The sequence below is a fragment of the Scyliorhinus torazame genome, chromosome 12 (genome assembly GCF_047496885.1).
Source record: "Scyliorhinus torazame isolate Kashiwa2021f chromosome 12, sScyTor2.1, whole genome shotgun sequence".
NCBI classification, from domain to species: Eukaryota; Metazoa; Chordata; class Chondrichthyes; order Carcharhiniformes; family Scyliorhinidae; genus Scyliorhinus; species Scyliorhinus torazame.
In genome coordinates, this window is record NC_092718.1 from 142,372,810 (window position 1) to 142,396,091 (window position 23,282).

The 23,282-nt window shown below is 48.4% G+C and overlaps 1 protein-coding gene across 6 annotated transcripts in view; it reads left to right on the forward strand.

Annotated features, from left to right (window-relative positions):
- Window positions 1–23,282, forward strand: part of LOC140386629 (protein CASP-like) — a 1,158,102-nt gene that overhangs the window by 226,192 nt on the left and 908,628 nt on the right. For all 6 annotated transcript variants that reach the window (XM_072469118.1, XM_072469114.1, XM_072469117.1 and 3 more), the window contains exon 2: window positions 6,074–6,184. In XM_072469118.1, coding sequence (XP_072325219.1) covers window positions 6,074–6,184 — 111 coding nt within the window. The remainder of the gene's footprint in view (window positions 1–6,073; window positions 6,185–23,282) is intronic.

Genomic DNA, 23,282 nt, shown 5'->3' on the forward strand with positions numbered 1-23,282 from the left:
GGAGTCTGACCTGTGCGAGGGGAGTGGGGATCTGACCTGTGCGAGGGGAATGGGGTCTGACCTGTGCGAGGGGAGTGGGGATCTGACCTGTGCGAGGGGAATGGGGTCTGACCTGTGCGAGCGAATGGGGATATGACCTGTGCGAGAGGAGTGGAGTCTGACCTGTGCGAGGGGAATAGGGTCTGACCTGTGCGAGGGGAATGGGGTCTGACCTGTGCGAGCGAATGGGGATATGACCTGTGCGAGGGAGTGGGGTCATGGCCTGTGCGAGGGGAGTGGTGACATGGCCTGTGCGAGTGGAATGAGGATCTGACCTGTGCGAGGGGGATGGGGTCTGACCTGTGCGAGAGAATGGGGATCTGACCTGTGCGAGGGGAATGGGGACTGACCTGTGCGAGGGGAGTGGGGATCTGACCTTTGTGAGTGGAGTGGGGATCTGACCTGTGCGAGGGGAGTGGAGATCTGACCTGTGCGAGGGGAATGGGATCTGACCTCTGCCAGGGGAATGGGGTCTGACCTATGCGAGGGGAATGGGAATCTGACCTGTGCGAGGGGGATGGGGTCTGACCTGTGCGAGGGTTAATGGGATCTGACCTCTGCCAGGGGAGTGGGGTCATGGCCTGTGCGAGGGGAGTGGTGACATGGCCTGTGCGAGTGGAATGAGGATCTGACCTGTGCGAGGTAGATGGGGTCTGACCTGTGCGAGAGAATGGGGATCTGACCTGTGCGAGGGGAATGGGGACTGACGTGTGCGAGGGGAATGGGGACTGACATGTGCGAGGGGGATGGGGTCTGACCTGTGCGAGGGGATTGGGGACATGGCCTGTGCGACGGGAGTGGGGACCTGGCCTGTGCGAGGGGAGAGGGGCCCTGGCATGTGCGAGGGGAGTGGTGTCCTGACCTGTGCGAGGGGAGTGGGGTCCTGGCCTGTGCGAGGGGAATGGGTGTCTGACCTGTGCAAGGGGAGTGGGAATCTGACCTGTGCGAGGGGAATGGGGTCTGACCTGTGCGAAGGAATGGGGGTCTGACCTGTGCGAGGGGAGTGGGGTCTGACCTGTGCGATGAATGGGTTCTGACCTGTGCGAGGGGAATGGGGTCTGACCTGTGCGATGAATGGGTTCTGACCTGTGCGAGGGGAATGGGGTCTGACCTGTGCGAGGGGAGTGGCGATCTGACTTGTGCGAGGGGAGTGGGGATCTGACCTGTGCGAGGGGAGTGGGGGTCTGACCTGTGCGAGGGGAGTTGGGATCTGACCTGTGCGAGTGGAATGGGGTCTGACCTGTGCGAGGGGAGTGGGGATCTGACCTGTGTGAGGGGAGTGGGGATCTGACCTGTGCGAGGGCAGTGGGGATCTGACCTGTGCGAGGGGAATGGGGTCTGACCGTCGCGAGGGGAGTGGGGATTTGACCTGTGCGCGGGGAGTGGGGATCTGACCAGTGCTAGGGGAATGGGGTCTGACCCCAGGGGAGGACCCCACTACCCTCGCACAGGTCAGATCCCCACTCCCCTCGCACGGGGGAGGACCCCACTCCCCTCGCACAGGTCAGATCCCCACTCCCCTCGCACAGGTCAGAACCCCACTCCCCTCGCACAGGTCAGATCCCCACTCCCCTCGCACAGGTGAAGTGGAGTCTGAACTGTGCGAGGGTAGTGGGGATCTGACCTTTGCGCAGTGATCTGACCTGTGCGAGGGGAATGGGGTCTGACCTGTGCGAGGGGAGTGGGGATCTGACCTGTGCGAGGGGAATGGTGTCTGACCTGTGCAATGGCAGTGGGGATCTGACCTGTGCGAGGGGAATGGGGATCTGACCAGTGCTAGGGGAATGGGGATCTGACCTGTGCGAGGTGAGTGGGGATTTGACCTGTGCGACGGGAATGGGTTCTGACCTATGCGAGGGGAATGGGAATCTGACCTGTGCGAGGGGAGTGGAGTCTGACCTGTGCGAGGGGAGTGGGGATCTGACCTGTGCGAGGGGAATGGGGTCTGACCTATGCGAGGGGAATGGGGTCTGACCTGTGCGAGGGGAATGGGAATCTGACCTTTGCGAGTGGAATGGGGTCTGACCTTTGCGAGGAGAGTGGGGATCTGACCTGTGCGAGAGTAGTGGAGTCTGACCTGTGCGAGGGGAATGGGGTCTGACCTGTGCGAGGGGAATGGGGTCTGACCTGTGCGAGGGGAGTGGGGATCTGACCTGTGCGAGGGGAATGGGATCTGACCTCTGCCAGGGGAATGGGGTCTGACCTATGCGAGGGGAATGGGAATCTGACCTGTGCGAGGGGGATGGGGTCTGACCTGTGCGAGGGGAATGCGGATCTGACGTGTGCGAGGGGAATGGGGACTGACCTGTGCGAGGGGGATGGGGTCTGACCTGTGCGAGGGGAGTGGGGTTCTGACCTGTGCGAGGGGAGTGGGGATCTGACCTGTGCGAGGGGATTGGGGTCATGGCCTGTGCGAGGAAAGTGGGGACCTGGCCTGTGCGAGGGGAGAGGGGCCCTGGCATGTGCGAGGGGAGTGGGGTCCTGACCTGTGCGAGGGGAGTGGGGTCTGACCTGTGCGATGAATGGGTTCTGACCTGTGCGAGGGGAATGGGGTCTGACCTGTGCGATGAATGGGTTCTGACCTGTGCGAGGGGAATGGGGTCTGACCTGTGCGAGGGGAATGGGGTCTGACCTGTGCGAGGGAGTGGCGATCTGACTTGTGCGAGGGGAGTGGGGATCTGACCTGTGCGAGGGGACTGGGGGTCTGACCTGTGCGAGTGGAATGGGGTCTGACCTGTGCGAGGGGAGTGGAGATCTGACCTGTGTGAGGGGAGTGGGGATCTGACCTGTGCGAGGGCAGTGGGGATCTGACCTGTGCGAGGGGAATGGGGTCTGACCGTCGCGAGGGGAGTGGGGATTTGACCTGTGCGCGGGGAGTGGGGATCTGACCAGTGCTAGGGGAATGGGGTCTGACCCCAGGGGAGAACCCCACTACCCTCGCACAGGTCAGATCCCCACTCCCCTCGCACAGGGGAGGACCCCACTCCCCTCGCACAGGTCAGATCCCCACTCCCCTCGCACAGGTCAGAACCCCACTCCCCTCGCACAGGTCAGATCCCCACTCCCCTCGCACAGGTGAAGTGGAGTCTGAACTGTGCGAGGGTAGTGGGGATCTGAGCTGTGCGCGGGGATCTGACCTGTGCGAGGGGAGTGGGGATCTGACCTGTGCGAGGGGAATGGGGTCTGACCTGTGCGAGGGGAGTGGGGATCTGACCTGTGCGAGGGGAATGGTGTCTGACCTGTGCAATGGGAGTGGGGATCTGACCTGTGCGAGGGGAATGGGGATCTGACCAGTGCAAGGGGAATGGGGATCTGACCTGTGCGAGGGGAATGGGGTCTGACCGTCGCGAGGGGAGTGGGGATTTGACCTGTGCACGGGGAGTGGGGATCTGACCAGTGCTAGGGGAATGGGGTCTGACCCCAGGGGAGAACCCCACTACCCTCGCACAGGTCAGATCCCCACTCCCCTCGCACAGGGGAGGACCCCACTCCCCTCGCACAGGTCAGATCCCCACTCCCCTCGCACAGGTCAGAACCCCACTCCCCTCGCACAGGTCAGATCCCCACTCCCCTCGCACAGGTGAAGTGGAGTCTGAACTGTGCGAGGGTAGTGGGGATCTGACCTGTGCGCGGGGATCTGACCTGTGCGAGGGGAGTGGGGATCTGACCTGTGCGAGGGGAATGGGGTCTGACCTGTGCGAGGGGAGTGGGGATCTGACCTGTGCGAGGGGAATGGTGTCTGACCTGTGCAATGGGAGTGGGGATCTGACCTGTGCGAGGGGAATGGGGATCTGACCAGTGCGAGGGGAATGGGGATCTGACCTGTGCGAGGGGAATGAGGTCTAACCTGCGCGAGGGGAGTGGGGATCTGACCTGTGCGAGGGGAATGGCGTCTGACCTGTGCGAGCGGAGTGGGGATCTCACCTGTGCGAGGGGAATGGGGTCTGACCTGTGCGAGGGGAGTGGGGATCTGACCTGTGCGAGGGGAGTGGGGATCTGACCTGTGCCAGGAAAATGGGGTCTGACCTGTGAGAGGGGGAATGGGGATCTGACCTGTGCGAGGGGAATGGGCATCTGATCTGTGCGAGGGTGTGGGGATCTGACCTGTGCGAGGGGAGTGGATTCTGTCCTGTGCGAGGGCAGTGGGGATCTGACCTGTGTAACGGAATGGTGTCTGACCTGTGCAAGGGGAGTGGGGTATTACCTGTGTGAGGGGAGTGGGGATCTGACCTGTGCGGGGGAGTGGGGTCTGACCTGTGCGAGTGGAGTGGGGATCTGACCTGTCCGAGGGGAGTGGGGATCTGACCTTTGCGAGGGGAGTGGGGATCTGACCTGTGCGAGGGGAGTGGGGACCTGACCTGTGCGAGGGGAGTGGGGATCTGACCTGTGCGAGTGGAGGCATAGGCTTCAGTGGAGTTCTCTTTCCAAGGACCGGTGCAGATTCGATGGGCCGAATGGCCTTCTGCACTGTATATTCTATGAAGTGCCTAAAATGTGCCCAAGATCAGTTGATTTCTAATAGCTGCATTTGGATACAACATGTTACGAGATGTCTCCTCCATTTTGTGTCGTGAAATTAGCAAGAAATAGCAGTGGGAGGGAAGATATGAGCCTCCGCCTGCAATTTTTTCTTTACCCATAAAACATGTTTCTGTGCATTAGTTCCTCATGAGCAGCATTGGTAGCATTGTAGTTAGCACTGTGGCTTCACAGCGCCAGGGTCCCAGGTTTGACTCCCGGCTTGGGTCACTGTCTGTGCAGAGTCTGCACGTTCCCCCCCATGTCTGCGTGCATTTCCTCCGGGTGCTCAGGTTTCCTCCCACAGTCCAAAGATGTGCAGGTTCAGTGGATTGGCTGTGAATTGCCCTTAGTGTCAAAAAAAGATTAGGTGGGGTTACCGGGGATAAGGTGGAGTTGTGGGGATAGAAAGGCTGCTCTTTCCAAGGGCCTGTGCAGACTTGATGCGCCGAATGGCCTCTTTCTGCTCTGTAAATTCTATGATTCTGTGACATTTATTTAGCATTGTTACGTGTGCTCAGCTGCTGAGGTTCAAGCTGTGGCTGGATGGACAGGACAGAAGGAATGTGCTGCTTTGCGATGCAAAATGCAGATAGAAGATTGGATGGAATATTTTACTGTTTCAGTACTTCGGGTTGTTTCTTTGCCTTCTGTTGGAAACAGCAGACCAGTTACAGAAATTCAAATGTTTCCATTTATTTCCATGCAAATTTCATCAATGAAGATTTGTTTAGTTACATACAGTACTATTCATCAGCAAGTAATTCATTACAGGGGATAACTGCACTCATTTTCCAAATAGTTTAAAATATTTTCTGATGCATTTTTGTGACATGTTCCAGTTGTTAGAAGAGGTGATCTGAAGGGCGTGTAATATCTCTCTTTGTGATTGTTGTATTCTGTATTTTGAACTGCTGCCTTACAGTGCCACAGACCGGGGTTCGATTCTGACCTTGAGTGACTGTGTGGATTTCTCCACGTGTCTGTGAGGGTTTCCTCTGGTTCATCATAAATTGCTGTTAGGTAATTTAGCCAAGCTGAATTCTCCCTCAGTATACCCGAACAGACGCCGGAATGTGGCGACTAGGGGATTTTCACAGTAACTTCATTGCAGTGTTAATGTAAGCCTACTTGTGCCAATAAATTTTAAAAATTATTATTATATGACCATTCCTTATGTTGGATCCTATTCAAGCTTTAAAGGTGGATGTCATCACCATCAAACTGACCCGACCTCCACCAACAATCATACATGAACATTTTCCACAGGAGTCACTGGAACAGGACTGGCAATACTGACAGATTTCCCCCTTCCCTCGCCTAGGGAAACATGCAAATGTTTCTGCTGCCAACCTGCTGAGATTAGTGAACTCTCAGTATCAGGTCTTTGTCACTTATTACTGACTTGCTTTCCTTCTTTTCCAAGAAATGCTTAGTTGTTGGTCCTACACAGAGCCTCCCCCTGTGCCAATACCAGTTTCTTTCCCTGATTTCTCTTTTTTTCCTTTTTCTACAGAGAGAACTTGATGCCACTGCTACCGTATTGGCCAACAGACAGGATGAGAGTGAACAGTCCAGAAAACGACTTATTGATGAAAGTCGAGAATTTAAGAAGAACACACCAGAGGTGGGTAATGGAAAAGCTGTGCTGTGTGTTGTATGAAATTGGGTGAAATAATGGTTTGGTTACCAGATCTAGCTGAGAATGGGTGGTGCTTTACATTGGTGATGCCTCAGTTCCTGTCCCCAGAAATGTAAATCTTTTTCCATTCTCCAGAAGCCTGGAAATCCCATGTAACAATGCTTAGAGTACCATCCCCTGTGAGGATGCCTACATTTCTGTGACTCGCCTGGTGTGCTTTCTATAGCTCCCCATTACACTTGCAGTTTCATGACTTATGTCATCAGTTACATCAGTGAGAATGAAGCTTGAGAACGGACATGAGTGTCTGCAGTTTCTTTTGTTTAAAATCACAGCAAGCTGTTTGTTCCACTGGCCTCTGGTATTTCTCGCAAGTATCTATTTGTAACGTATGAACCTATTTGTAATCATAGAATCATAGAATTATACAGCACGGAATGAGGCCCTTTGGTCCATCACATCCGCACCGACCATCAAACACTAATCCTAATCCAATTTTCCAGCACATGGTCCGTAGCCTTGTATGCAATGGCATTTCAAGTGCTCATGTAACTACTTCTTACAAATAGTAATGTCTGAATCTAGACAGAGTGGCGGGATAGGACTATGAGGAGGACAAAGAATATTAAAGCGATGCTCATGTTTGTCGACAGTGTTCATATAAAGAATTTTCCGTCTGGATAGTCATAAAAATGAGGATCTAGGGTGAATGTTTCCTCATTGTTTTCCCAGTATGATAAAGCAGACCAAGGCAGGCCAGCAGCACGGTTCGATTCCCGGAACAGCCGCTGTAATGTGGTGACTAGGGGCTTTTCACAGTAACTGCATTTGAAGTCTACTTGTGACAATAAGCGATTTTCATTTAATTTCATTTCGGAACCCCCCCCCCCCCCGGGTGGGAGAATCGCCGGGGTGCCGCCCGAGTTCCGCCACACCGCACCAGCACCCGCATACGATCGATTTCCCCCCCCCAAAACGGCGAGAATCACGGCGGCTGTTTGTAACGGCCGAGTGGCGATTCTCCGGCCCGAATGGGCCGAGCGGCCTGCCCATTACGGCGGGTTCCCACCGGCGCCGTCCACACCTGGTCGCTGCTGGCGGGAACAGGGCGGGAACGCTGGGTGGCCGTCCTGTGTGGGGGTTCCTGCACCGGGGAGGGGGGGGGACTCAAAAGGGGTCTGGCCCGTGATCGGTGCCCACCGATCGGCGGGCCGGCCTCTCTGAAGGAGGACCTCCTTTCCTCAGCTGCCCCGCATGATCCATCCGACATCTTCTTGCGGCGAGGACGGCAATCGCGCATGCGCGGGTTGGCACCGGTCAACCTGCGCATGCGTGGATGACGCCATTTGTGCAGCACCGGCTGTGTCATTTACGCGGTGCCGCTTTTATGTGGAGCCAAGGCCCGGCGCGCGTAAATGACGCGCCGCCGCTCCTAGCCCCCTGGGGGCGGGGGAACAGGGGGCTGGGAACGGCCTCCGACGTCGGAGTGAAACACTCCGGTTTTCACTCTGGCGTCGGCACTTAGTCCCGCGATGGGAGAATTGCACCCTATTTATTTCAGGGCAGTATGGTGGCGCAGCAGTCTCACTGCGCCGAGGTCTCGGGTTCGATCCTGGCTCTGGGTCACTGTCCGTGTGGAATTTGCACATTCTCCCCGTGTTTGCGTGGGTTTCGCCCCCACAACCCAAAGATGTGCAAGGTAGGTGGATTGAACACACTAAATTGCCCCTTCATTGGAAAAAATGAATTGGGTACTCTAAATTTATTTAAAAAGTCCTTTATTTCAGCAACAGCATCATACAAGCACAGGGCCCTCATTCCCTTTTTAGCTGGCTCTACAGCTGTCGGCCTTTTATGCTAGTGCTGGGTTAACTCCAATTGAGCACTGAGAACAATTATCCCCAGCTGGATGAGTCCTGTGCAGGTTACTGCAGGTTATTACACCCAGGGATACAAATACTAATTGGAGTACAAAGCAGGGTTTGACCTCTGTGATTTCTATATTTTAGTATTACACTAGATTGTGTATGTACCAACTGAATCCCCCTGGGATAGGAGAGTGGACAAGGGCATTCTGCCTATTTTGAAATTTTCCGTCGGACATGCCCCATTTCTGACCAATAAATAGCCACATGCCACTACTATAACAACTTATATTTATATAGTGCCTTTAAAGTAATGAAATATCCATGGTGAATTTGAAATCTCCAGTGTTCTTTCAATTTTGGCCTCGTGTGCATCCTTGATTTGAATCTCTCTCCCATTGGTGGCCATGCCTTCAGCCTCCTGGGTCCTAAACCCATCCCTAAAACGTTCTGTCCCTTTTACTCCTTCTTTAAGACTGTTCTTAAAACCTATATTTGTGACCAAACATTTGATCGTCTATTCTAATTATGTTTGATGCTCCTGTAAATGATCTTCGGGTTGTTTACAGAATCACAATAATCGCAGAAACACAGAAAAATAAAGTGCAGAAAAAGCCCTTCGGCCCATCGAGGTTGTACCGCCGCATGAAAGGCACCTGACCTGCCTACCTAATTCCATTTGCCTGCATTTGGCCCATAACATTAAATGTTAAGATGTGCCAAGTGCTCATCCAGGTACTTTTTAAAGAATGTGAGGCAATCCACCTCTACCATCCTCCAAGGCAGTGCGTTCCAGACCGTCACCACCCTCTGGGGAAAAAGGTTTTTCTTCAAATATAAATGCAAGGTGTTGTTAAATAATAATGATCTTTTATTATTACAAGTATGAAGTTACTATGAAAAGCCCCTAGTCGCCACATTCCGGCACCTGTTCGGGTAAGCTGGTATGGGAATTGAATCCGCGCTGCTGGCCTTGTTCTGCATTACAAACCAGCTGTCTAGCCCACTGAGCTAAACCAACCCGTACTCACCTGTTTCTTGGTAATTCGCTGCTGAGGAGGGCATCAAAGCCTGTTTTCTTGTTCTTGTTTTAGTAGGTATGGATTTTCACCCTCCCAGCTGAAGCTCCAGTACATTATTGCTGCTGTACTAAACAAATCCTGTTATTAGATTTTGTAAGTTGCAGCAGAGCTCTTTCTCCTCAAATAGTGCTTCTTCACCGAGTGCATCACAGCCATAATGGAGCAACTTCCTGGAAAGATTGTTGTGATGCAGAATGGAGCAGGACAGGAAATAATGGGTGAAATTGGGGATGGTTGAAAAAAAACTTGTATTTGGCCTAGACTGTAAAGAGCTGGTGCCCATTTTACATGCACTGATGGGGAACAGTAATGAGCCAAAGGAGCAAAACCATCCCCAAAGAAGAAAAGCCACTTCATATTGAAGACTTCTGAAGTGCCCAACGTTGGGAGTGTAACTGTTGTCTTGCAAAGGGAAGAATAACGGTAGGGCTGTGGCATCAATATATCTCCGAGTTCTCTACGTAGCAATTAATTAGCCCTTTGGATTGTGGTTAAAGTGGCACTATTAAAAAATATATATATACTAAGTAAAATGTGAGAATATGTTCTGGTTGTGGTTATGATGAAAGAAAATATAGTAGAAAACATCCGCTTAATACTTGTACAGAATGCTGTTGTATGAAACTACTTTCCATTTAATTCCATTATCTAGAATTCCAGATCCCTGCCCAAAATATTCCCCAGTCGTTGAAATTTTAATGTTCAACACGCTAAATACAGTTTACAAGCAACTGTACAAGCAAACTCATTGCTTGCTTGCACCTGGAATCATCAGGGTATTGGAAAAATCAAATCATTTCCTTGTAAAATATGAGTGTCAAGTTGTGTATCATTCTACTTCGATTGAATTGCAGGGTGAATGTTTAAATATGCTGGAGCATGAGGATTTGGAAATCCCCTGTAAACTTCGCTGAAGTCCTGATTCAGGCACAATGTGTGACAGTTCAGTAACTTATTAGCATTTAATCGTACCAGTAGAAACAAGATTGAAAAATAAGGAGGTAACTGATCAGAGACAGTGGGATGTTAAAGGGTGAAGAGATATTATACATATTGGGCAGAATAGAAGTCTGTTGGGAGGGTGAATGGGAAAGCGATGTTAAAGATGAAACAGGATGGATGGAGCAAAGTTGGAGGGTGAATGGAAACAGATGGTACAATTGAGATTGGATGGATGTGAGGAATTACAGGGTGAATTGGAATTAGAATTTACATATGAGATCAAATGGATCGGAGGGGAGTTGTATCGGGATTGCGAAAGTGTGCGAAAGGGAAGCTCTATGTGGCTTTAATTGACCCTTTTTTTGGTAAAACACTTCCTCTGTGGAACTTTGCTTCTTATTGTAAGTGAGGGAGCACACCACTGAGAATGGAAAGTTCGTGATATTGCATTGAATTTGGTAAAAAGCCAAGCTTTTAAACACAGCAATGATATGGATTCTGTGTAGCGTGAAGAGTTGTAACATTTCCTGATCAGCATAACAGTGCTGTACAGACCACAAAACCATAGCCTTCCTATTAAAAGAGCCGACAATATTCATAATTACTAACTCTTTTCCTTTTTTTAGTCAGCGAACCCGATTCAGTCAGCATATTATATTTCAATTTAAAACTGTAGTTATGATGATTGAATTAATAGTCTTTTTGCTGAGAGCATCATGGGTGTGAGGTGTGGTAATAGTTGTCTTTTCACTGAGCACAGAAACTATACAGAAATAGGCACATAACAAATGAGAACTCGACGTAAAGTTATAACTTTATATAAGGGATGGGCAACATGAGAAAACAAGCAGTCAAATTAAAAACCACGGTAATCTAGGTGCTCAGATCATTTTTCATTTTTAAAATGAACCTGTATTTGTTTAAATATGTCTTGCACGTCCTCAGATACACTTCAGAGCTAATTAATTGCTTTTGAGTTGCAGTCACTATTATGTAAGCAATTAATTTGTGCACGGTAAGAGCTTAAAACTGAAAAAACAAATGAACAGTTGATTTGTTTTGGTGATGGTTTTTTAAAACAGTTAAAGCTTTGAGAACATGGCATTCAACATCACCTAAGCTTTCTCTTATTTCAAGACTCCATTCAGATTTTGGTTATTCTGTCTCTAACATTCATTGTCCGATTGAAACTGAATTCACTGAAGGCTGAATATACTGAATGTAATGAGTGAAATGATTGTATTAGTTGTATTTAAAGTCTGGTGTTGCTGTTTTGCATTAAAATAAATGAGATATAAACCAATTTGTTGCAAAGAATTGCTGAGTAAGTTTCATTGCTGCTAAAAGTCTTAAGTGATTAAAGATATTAAAATTTATTAAAGAACTAATCTCGTGGTTTTGGTAATATGGTAGATTACTTTCGGGCACTTCAATTTCCATCCATTTACAGTTCCACAGAAAACATCACTGTAATGAGATGGTACCTCTGGGATTGCCACTTTAAAAAAAGTGACTGCTATCAGCATGTCTAGCAACATAGTGTTCTAGGCCCAACCATCTTCAGCTCCTTCCATCATAAGGTCAGAAGTAGGGATGCTTGCTGATGATTGCACAATGACCACCATCATTGATGTACCATCTACAAGATGCACTGCAGTAACTCACCAAGATTCCTTAGATAACATCTTGTAAACCCACGACCACTACCATCTAGAAGGACAAGAGCGGCAGGACCTGGGATCCCACCGGAGATTCTCCTCCAAATCATTCACCACCTTGACTTGGAAATATATCGCCACTCTTTCACTGTTGCTGGGGTAACATGTTGGAACTCTCCCTAACAGCATGGTGGGTGTACCTACACCTCAAGGACTGCAGCGGTTCAAGAAGGCAGCTCACCACCACCGTCTGAAGGGCACTAGGAATGAGCACAAAATGCTGACCTATCCAGCCATGCCCTCATCCCGTAAATAATTAATTGCTTTTGAGTTGATACTGAAGCAGTACATGTCCAAATGAATCAAGACTTGATTCAGTATCCCGACTTGGGCTGACAAATGGCAAACAACATTTGTGCCATACAGATGCCAGGCAATGACCATCCTCAACAAGAGAAAATCTAATCATTGCCCCTTGACATTCAATGACTTCCAAAGAAGCATGGGAGAATTTCAGTGGTAACCCGTAATAATCCAGGAACTTGATTTGGAATGCTGGGGAATATAAAATGGGAGAAACAGGACAGTAGCTTCGAAATTTGTGCCAAATCATGGCCATGGATGGCAGATTTGGACAGAATGCAATAACATTCATGCCGCACAAGTGCCGGGTAATTACGATCTACAACAGAGAGAATCTAACCATCACCCCATGACATTCAATGGCATTACCATCAATGAATCCCCCACTGTCACCGTCCTGGGGGTTACCATTGACTAGAAACTGAACTGGACTAAAAGAGCAAGTCAGAGACCAGGAATTGTGCGGCAGGTAATTCACTACCTGACTTCCCAAAGCCTGTCCACCATCTACAAGGCACAAATCAGGGGTTTTGATGGATTACTCTCTGCTTGTCTGGATGAGTGCAGCTCCAACAACACTCAAGAAGCTTGATACCATCGAGGACAAAGCAGCCTGCTTGATTGTCACGCCACCCATAAACATTCATTCCCTCTACTACTGACAAACGTTGGCAGCAGTGTATACCATTTATAAGATGCACTGCAGGAACTCACCAAGGCTCCTTAGATAGAACCGTGGGTGGGGGGGGGTTTGCTTCGCTCTCATTTCTTGTGGCCACCATGAAAGTATTCACCCCTGTTTCACTTAATTTAATCGATGCCACTGTTGTGAATAACTCATGCCTTGGGATGAGCTGACAGCTTGAGTATAGAGCTGCATGCTGACCTGTTGGTAGGAAGCTGAAGTGTGCTTCAGGCCCTATGCCCTGGAACTCCTTCCCTGAACCACTCTGACCGCAGTTCTTTTTCTTATAAGATCAGCCTGAAAACCCACCTAAACTTATAGTTAGGCCTTCGTAGAGCTCCTTTTGTGGCTCAGTATCAATTTCTTTTTGTACGATTACATTGTGCAATCTTTTTCCAAGATTAAAACTACTAGCTAAGTGCAAGTTGTTGTTGATGTACTTATTAAAATGAGCAATGAGTGATGGTGTTGCATGTGCAGTTGAAGATAAGATGACCTTCTGATGCAAATTTGCCATGTGTGGGTTGTGGCAGTATCTGGATGGTATTCTCTCCTGATCTCTGCTGTGCTGCTCAGTCATCAAAATAAGTTTAAATTCTTGACTCCTGAAAAGTTATAGAATTTTAAATTGAAAAAAAAAATTTAGATTACCCAATTATTTTTTCCAATTAAGGGCCAATTTAGCATGGCCAATCCACCTACTCTGCACATTTTTGGGTTGTGGGGGCGAAACCCACACACACGGGGAGAATATGCAAACTCCACACGGACAGTGACCCAGAGCCGGGATCGAACCTGGGATCTCAGCGCCGTGAGGCGGCTGTGCTAACCACTCGACGAAAAGTTATAGAATTAACTTTTATTTGTAATAATACACTGGAGAAGTTTGGAATTTCCTGCACAGTAAGCTCCACTTTAAAATGTTTTGAGCTTTCAAGAAATATTTTTTGCCTGAGGTGCGGCTGGACTGATGATAGAAAATTGGGACAGTTGCAGTCTGCTTTTACTCAGCTTTGTCTTGCAAAACATAATAAATCTAACATTTTTTTTCTTCTAAAAGCCTTGTGTAATGATTTATATTTGTATTCTGTAATACATCGCCACATTAATTTTAGAAGTGTTTAATTTGGCACGAACGGTCTTGGAGGCCTGTCCTTTGGAATACTGCTGTTCCCAGAACGTCCTTTCGATTATTAAAAATATAAGCTTGGATCACCTGTTAAAGCTTACATCAGTTTATCAAACAATAATGAATAGCGTGAGTCACCAAGAAAAGACTAGAAGACTAATGCCTGGAGATTGCAAATTACCACATTACAAATTGCACTAAATCCTCCGTTCTCTTGACAGTAGTAATGTAAAATGTTGTAGCAGATTTACATCTGAGTAAAACCACCTTTCTTTGATCTGTCGAAATATTAATCTGTGATTTAAAATTATCCTTTTACCTTGTTACTAGTATGAACATATGTGTATTTTAGTGAACGCCTTTGAAGTTCTATATAGGAACAGGCTACTCAGTTCATCGAGCTTCTGCCACCGTTCATTGAGAACATGATTGGTCTGAAACTCCAATTCTATTCACCTGTTTATATTCCATAGCTCTTGTTACCTATACCTAACAAAAATCTGTCTATCTCACCATGAAGATTGCAGTTAACCCTGGGAGAGAGAGTCCTATGTTTCCACTATCCTCCCAGAAAAGTGCTTCCTGAGCGATTTCACTCTTAACTGGCCCAAGCTCTAATTTTAAGAATAGGTCCCATTGTCCTGGATTTACCCACCAGAAGCAAGTTTCTCATTTCTATCTAGTCAGTCTGCAGCAATCTCACCTCGAGTTTATAGATTTCATAGAATTTACAGCGCAAAAGGAGGCCATTCGGCCATTGGGTCTGCACCGGCCCTTGGAAAGAGCACCCTACTTAAACCTGCGCCTCCACCCTATCCCAGTAGCCCCACCTAAACTTTTGGACACTAAGGGGCAATTTAGCATGGCCAATCCACCTAACCTGCACAGCTTTGGACTGTGGGAGGAAACTGGAGCACCCGGAGGAAACCCACGCAGACATGGGGAGAAAATGCAAACTCCACACAGGCAGTCAGCCGAGGCCGGAATTGAACCTGGGTCCCTGGAGCTGTGAGGCGGCAGTACTAACCACTGTGCCACCGTGCCTCCCAATGTTGAAGGTTGCAGGTTAAAACTCTATTCCAGAGACTTGAGTACACATTCTAGGTTGACACATCAATTTGTGTTGCGAAAATGCTGTTCTGTCAAAGGTGCCGTCTTTCAAATGAAGCTCTGTCTGCCTCTTCAGTGCATTGCAAAGGATCATGTGATGCTGTTTGAAGCACAGCCGGGAATTTTCCAGGTGTCACGGTTAACATTTTTCCTCAACCTGTTCAGCTTATTTATTGTATCTTTTCTATGCACAATTTCCTGCTGTGCTTGTGAGCTTAACTGGAAATTATTCATCCATATAAAATGTTTTACCTTGTCCATAAGATGCTGCAAAATGTTAGCCCTGTCTTTTCAATCTATAATGCTTACAGTGCATTCATCATTTTTTATTAAGCCATAAATTATCTATTTGTCACAATCTTTTAGAAGTACTGAACATCTTTTTCTCTCCCCCACTCCACCAACTGCAGTGTTCCTTGCTTTTGGCAAGACATCAGGGAAGACGCATCACAAATGGTCTGACTAACTTTTCTTATTTCTGCAACACACTGGAATGGAAGGTTCCATCTTGCAGTTCAGTTAGGAACTGCTGAAACCCTCAAAGAGGCAGTAGAATTCTCTGAGGAGTGAGAGATCACAGCCACAGGCTGTTGTGATCTTATACAGGGCCTATACCAATGCAACGTGCTGGCATTCTACCCTCTGAATGTGAAACTCATTTGCACATCATAATAGAAGTGACTGCTGTCTTTCCTGAGAGCTGTTTTGATGCTTTCATTTGAAGGCAGTTCATGGTGCCAGTCTTTGATACTAAAAGCAACATTTTGGGTTACTTCAGTGACATCAAGGCTGCCTTCTGCAGCTATGGCAAATGGTGCCTGTGTAACTTGCCCTGAGATCTATTTACCACCACTATAAATAATTTCATCAACATTGTCATCATTGTGTAGTGTTGCAAATGAGCTTCAGGGCCTGGATTGATCTTTGTATATGCCTCAGTACAGTTAGTTACAGACAACCTGTTGGTGGCTATAAAAAAAACACATGTGCTGTGACTGTCACTTATCTTTCAACCACTTCTATGTGTGCAACTCGCATTAACCTGATAAACATAACTTGCAGAGCTTTCCGAGGTCAGTGTCTGCATGCATAGCACAATTATTTATTTATTTTTAAAAAATCTAGAGTACCCAATTATTTTTTTTTCCCAATTAAAGGGCAATTTAGCGTGGCCAATCCACCTAACCACATCTTTTGGGTTGCGGGGATGAAACCCACGCAGACATGGGGAGGATGTGCAAACTCCACATGGACAATGACCCAGGGGCGGGATTCGAACCCGGGCCCTCAGCGCCCGGTGCTATCCACTGCGCCACATGCCGCTCTTGCACAGAACAATTATAATTAAAACCTTTTTAATATGTGCCTTTTCCTCCAAATGAAAATCGCTTATTGTCACAAGTAGGCTGCAATGAAGTTACTGTGAAAAGCCCCTAGTCTCCACATTCCAACGCCTGTTCGGGGAGGCTGGTACGGGAATTGAACCGTGCTGCTGGCCTGCCTTGGTCTGCTTTAAAAGCCAGCAATTTAGCCTAGTGTGCTAAACCAGCCCCGAAATATGCTTCGTAGGTTGGACATGCAGTTTAGTCCTGTGATGGACCTTTGTGCAGACTGCACCTCTTTGATTGTAGGATTAGTCTAAGAATTTCCTCTATTCAATGGCGTTAGGATCAGGTTCACTGAAGGTCCTGCATGCATTGCCAGCCTGATACACAACATGTGAACCTATTCTTTCTGTGTCACTCACTAGTCCTAGGCACTGCCTCCATATGGCCATTGATCTTGAGGAAAGCAGATCAGATGACGTTATTGAAGTCCATTGTGATGCTCGTTAGCAGCCCAGCCACTATCTTTTCAAGGAAGAGGCATTCTCTATTGAATCTGGCACTATCTAAGCATCCATGTTAAGAAGCACACGATTCCTTAAGGACACAACTGTACTGAAGCGACCACACATTCCAGAATGGACTGCAGTATGGCAAAGCCACCCAGCATGGTACCAAATGCTCCACAGAGAGGTTGGTTAATTTATAGTACATGCGAGCGTAGTAAGTTTCCTATCTACTGGAATTCTTGTGTGAAAAAGTGCCGTAATTAACGCATTGGTACACAGTTGAACAATCTAAAAAAAGATGCGCAGGTTAGGCAAATTGGCCATGCTAAAATGTTCCCTAAGTGTCCAAAGATGTGCAGGTTAAGTGGGGTTATGGGGATTGACTGGAGAGTGGGTCTAGGTAGGCGCTGTTTCGGAGGGTCGATGCAGACATAATGAGCCAAATGGCAGCCTTCTGTACAGTAGGGATCCTATGAATTATTTATCAGCCATTTAGCTGTAATTTGGGATTTTTTAAATTAACATTATATGTATTAAGGTTTTATTTTCCTCCTTAGTTTTTGTGTTTTTCCCTTTACTAGCTGCAGCACATTATGAAATGGCATCCACCTGACAATGTGGAAAATTGCCCTGGTATCAAGTCCACTAAAAGCAAGACACATCCACTCTGACCAGTACTGCCTCATCACTCTATTCTCAATCATCAGCAAAGTGAAGGAAGGTGTGATTAACAGTGCCGTCACGTGACACCTTTGTAGCTGTAACCTGCACACCAAGGGTTAGTTTGTGTTCTGCCAGGACCACACAACTCCAGATATTGGTACAGTCTTGGTCCAAACATGGACAAAACAGCTGAGGTGACTGTGACTGCCCCTGATACCAAGGCAGCATTTAACTGAGTGTGGCTTTCATAGAATCATAGAATTTACAGTGCAGAAGGAGGCCATTCAGCCCATTGAGTCTGCACCGGCCCTTGGAAAGAGCACCCTACTTAAGCCCATGCCTCCAACCTATCCCAGTAACCCCACCTAACTTTTTTGGACACTAGGGGCAATTTTTCATGGCCAATCCATCTAACCTGCACATCTGTGGGAGAAAACCAGGAGCACCCTTGGAAACCCACGCAGCCACGGGGAAATTGTGCAGACTCCGCACAGACAGTGACCCAAGCCAGGAATCGTACCTGGGACCCTGGAGCTGTTAAGCAACTGTGCTAACGACTGCTACACACTTCAAGGAAATGTTATCAAATTGAAGTAATTGGTAAGTTTGAGGGTGGGGGGGAGGAGAGAAACTTTCTGCTGGCTAAGGCCATACTCAGCACAAAGGAAGATGGCTATAGTTGTTGGAGGTCAATCATCTCAGCAGCAGGCGTTCCTCATCGTCCCAGGCCCAACCATCTTCAACTGATTTGTCAATGACCTTCCCTCCATCATAATGGAGTCAGAAGTGGGGATGTTCACTGATAATCTCGCAATGTTCAGTACTCCTCATAATCAATTAGTCCATGCCCTCATGCAGCAAGAGCTGGCCTAGATTCAGGCTTGGGCTGATAAGTGGCAAGTAACACTTGTGTCACCCAAGCACTAGGTAATGACCGTCGCCAACAAGCGAGAATCCTAATTATTCCCCTCTCCCCTGTATTACCATAGCTGAGTCCTATCATCAGCAATGATCAAAAACCTACCTGGGCCAGCCCTTTAAATACTGTGGCTATAATAGTGACACAACTGTACTGGAGCTGCCACACATACAATGGGAATTCTGCAGTGAGTAAGCTACCTCTTGACTCCACAGAACCTGTCCACCATCTACAAATTACATGTCAGGTGTGCGATGGAAAACTCTCCACTTGCCTGGGCGAGTATAGCTCCAACAACACTCTAGGATCTCGACACTATCCAGGACAAAGTTGCCCTCTTGATCGGCATCTCATCCTTCCTTAAGCATTCACTTCCTCCACCACTGACGCCCAGTGGCTACAGTATGTACCATCCAAGATGCACTTCAGCAACTCACCAAGGCTCCTTTGACGGTATCTTTCAACCCTTGATCCGACCACCTCGAAGGATAGTGGCAGCAGATGCATGGAAACATCACCACCTGCAACTTCCCCTCCAAATCGCACACCATCCTGTGTTGGAACTATATCACTGTTCCTTATTGTTGCTGGGTCAAAAGTTTCTACCCAACAGCACAGTCGGAATTTCTACACCTCATGAACTGCAGTGGTCCACCACCACCTTCTCAAGGGAAATTAAGGATGGGCAATAAATGCTGGCCTAGCCTACAACATCTAGATCTAATGAATGAATTTTAAAAGGAAATAAAAAAAGTCTAACTGAAAATATGGGTGAATGGACATCTTGTGCTGTTCGGTCCAGTAATAATATTTTATTGTCACAAGTATGAAGTTACTGTGAAAAGCCCCGAGTCACCATATTCCGGGGCCTGTTCGGATAAGCTGGTATGGGAATTGAACCCGCGCTGCTGGCCTTGATCTACATCACAAACCAGCTGGCTAGCCCACTGAACTAAACCAGCTTCTGTAACCATGCAAGAGGAGATTTCGGCGGGAGAACAGCTGGTGAGTCAGTTTCAGCGGGAGCATTGCGGAAGTGGTTGCTGGGAGGTAAGTCTGTCCTTTAAAAGCACTTGTCTTTGCAGGGGCAGGCCAGTCGATTTCAGCGGGAGAATCAGCTGGTGAGTCAGTTTCAGCGGGAGCATTGCGGAAGTGGTTGCTGGAGGTAAGTCTGTCCTTTAAAAGCACTTGTCTTTGCAGGGGCAGGCCAGTCGATTTCGGCGGGAGAATCAGCTGGTGAGTCAGTTTCAGCGGGAGCATTGCGGAAGTGGCTGCTGGGAGGTAAGTCAACCTTTAAAAGCACTTGTCTTTGCAGGGGCAGGCGAGTCGATTTCGGCGGGAGAACAGCTGGTGAGTCAGTTTCAGCGGGAGCATTGCGGAAGTGGCTGCTGGGAGGTAAGTCAACCTTTAAAAGCACTTGTCTTTGCAGGGGCAGGCCAGTCGATTTCAGCGGGAGAATCAGCTGGTGAGTCAGTTTCAGCGGGAGCATTGCGGAAGTGGTTGCTGGGAGGTAAGTCTGTCCTTTAAAAGCACTTGTCTTTGCAGGGGCAGGCCAGTCGATTTCGGCGTGAGAACAGCTGGTGAGTCAGTTTCAGCGGGAGCATTGCGGAAGTGGCTGCTGGGAGGTAAGTCAACCTTTAAAAGCACTTGTCTTTGCAGGGGCAGGCCAGTCGATTTCGGCGTGAGAACAGCTGGTGAGTCAGTTTCAGCGGGAGCATTGCGGAAGTGGTTGCTGGGAGGTAAGTCTGTCCTTTAAAAGCACTTGTCTTTGCAGGGGCAGGCCAGTCGATTTCGGCGGGAGTGGAGCTGGCTGGTTAGTCAATTTCAGCAGGAGCTGAGAATTTTTCTTTTTTTTTTAATTAGTTTTTTAGGCGGGAACAGGAAGTCGACCCGCGGACGTCTGGGAAGACCCTCACCAATAAATTCTGGTGGAGAGGAAACCCGAGACACTACACGTGTAGTGTCTCCCACCCGCCCTCCCGAGTTGGGGAACTGGAGCTGGAGTTGGAAGAACTTCGGATCATTCGGGAGGCAGAAGGGGTCATAGATAGCAGCTTAAGGGAATTAGTTACACCAAAGATTGGAGATAGGTGGGTAACTGTAAGAGGGACTGGGAAAAAGCAGTCAGTGCAGGGATCCCCTGCGGTCGTTCCCCTGAGAAACAAGTATACCGCTTTGGATACTTGTGGGGGGGGGGACTTACCAGGGTTAAGCCATGGGGTACGGGCCTCTGGCACGGAGTCTGTCCCTGTTGCTCAGAAGGGAAGGGGGGAGAGGAGCAGAGCATTAGTAATTGGGGACTCTATAGTCAGGGGCACAGATAGGAGATTTTGTGGGAGCGTGAGAGACTCACGTTTGGTATGTTGCCTCCCAGGTGCAAGGGTACGTGATGTCTCGGATCGTGTTTTCCGGGTCCTTAAGGGGGAGGGGGAGCAGCCCCAAGTCGTGGTCCACATTGGCACTAACGACATAGGTAGGAAAGGGGATAAGGATGTCAGGCAGGCTTTCAGGGAGCTAGGATGGAAGCTCAGAACTAGAACAAACAGAGTTGTTATCTCTGGGTTGTTGCCCGTGCCACGTGATAGTGAGATGAGGAATAGGGAGAGAGAGCAATTAAACACGTGGCTACAGGGATGGTGCAGGCGGGAGGGATTCAGATTTCTGGATAACTGGGGCTCTTTCTGGGGAAGGTGGGACCTCTACAGACAGGATGGTCTACATCTGAACCTGCGGGGCACAAATATCCTGGGGGGGAGATTTGTTAGTGCTCTTTGGGGGGGTTTAAACTAATGCAGCAGGGGCATGGGAACCTGGATTGTAGTTTTAGGGTAAGGGAGAATGAGAGTATAGAGGTCAAGAGCTCAGATTTGACGTCGCAGGAGGGGGCCAGTGTTCAGGTAGGTGGTTTGAAGTGTGTCTACTTCAATGCCAGGAGTATACGAAATAAGGTAGGGGAACTGGCAGCATGGGTTGGTACCTGGGACTTCGATGTTGTGGCCATTTCGGAGACATGGATAGAGCAGGGACAGGAATGGATGTTGCAGGTTCCGGGGTTTAGGTGTTTTAGTAAGCTCAGAGAAGGAGGCAAAAGAGGGGGAGGTGTGGCGCTGCTAGTCAAGAGCAGTATTACGGTGGCGGAGAGGATGCTAGATGGGGACTCTTCTTCCAAGGTAGTATGGGCTGAAGTTAGAAACAGGAAAGGGGAGGTCACCCTGTTGGGAGTTTTTTATAGGCCTCCTAATAGTTCTAGGGATGTAGAGGAAAGGATGGCGAAGATGATTCTGGATATGAGCGAAAGTAACAGGGTAGTTATTATGGGAGACTTTAACTTTCCAAATATTGACTGGAAAAGATATAGTTCGAGTACAATAGATGGGTCGTTTTTTGTACAGTGTGTGCAGGAGGGTTTCCTGACACAGTTTGTTGACAGGCCAACAAGAGGCGAGGCCACGTTGGATTTGGTTTTGGGTAATGAACCAGGCCAAGTGTTGGATTTGGAGGTAGGAGAGCACTTTGGGGACAGTGACCACAATTCGGTGACGTTTACGTTAAGGATGGAAAGGGATAAGTATACACCGCAGGGCAAGAGTTATAGCTGGGGGAAGGGCAATTGTGATGCCATTAGACGTGACTTGGGGGGGATAAGGTGGAGAAGTAGGCTGCAAGTGTTGGGCACACTGGATAAGTGGGGCTTGTTCAAGGATCAGCTACTGCGTGTTCTTGATAAGTATGTACCGGTGAGACAGGGAGGAAGGCGTCGAGCGAGGGAACCGTGGTTTACCAAGGAAGTGGAATCTCTTGTTAAGAGGAAGAAGGAGGCCTATGTGAAGATGAAGTGTGAAGTTTCGGTTGGGGCGATGGATAGTTACAAGGTAGCGAGGAAGGATCTAAAGAGAGAGCTAAGACGAGCAAGGAGGGGACATGAGAAGTATTTGGCAGGAAGGATCAAGGAAAACCCAAAAGCTTTCTATAGGTATGTCAGGAATAAGCGAATGACTAGGGAAAGAGTAGGACCAGTCAAGGACAGGGATGGGAAATTGTGTGTGGAGTCTGAAGAGATAGGCGAGATACTAAATGAATATTTTTCGTCAGTATTCACTCAGGAAAAAGATAATGTTGTGGAGGAGAATGCTGAGCCCCAGGCTAATAGACTAGATGGCATTGAGGTACGTAGGGAAGAGGTGTTGGCAATTCTGGACAGGCTGAAAATAGATAAGTCCCCGGGACCTGATGGGATTTATCCTAGGATTCTCTGGGAGGCCAGGGAAGAGATTGCTGGACCATTGGCTTTGATTTTTATGTCATCATTGGCTACAGGAATAGTGCCAGAGGACTGGAGGACAGCAAATGTGGTCCCTTTGTTCAAAAAGGGGAGCAGAGACAACCCCGGCAACTATAGACCGGTGAGCCTCACGTCTGTAGTGGGTAAAGTCTTGGAGGGGATTATAAGAGACAAGATTTATAATCATCTAGATAGGAATAATATGATCAGGGATAGTCAGCATGGCTTTGTGAAGGGTAGGTCATGCCTCACAAACCTTATTGAGTTCTTTGAGAAGGTGACTGAACAGGTAGACAAGGGTAGAGCAGTTGATGTGGTGTATATGGATTTCAGCAAAGCGTTTGATAAGGTTCCCCACGGTAGGCTATTGCAAAAAATACGGAGGCTGGGGATTGAGGGTGATTTAGAGATGTGGATCAGAAATTGGCTAGCTGAAAGAAGACAGAGGGTGGTGGTTGATGGGAAATGTTCAGAATGGAGTACAGTCACAAGTGGAGTACCACAAGGATCTGTTCTGGGGCCGTTGCTGTTTGTCATTTTCATCAATGACC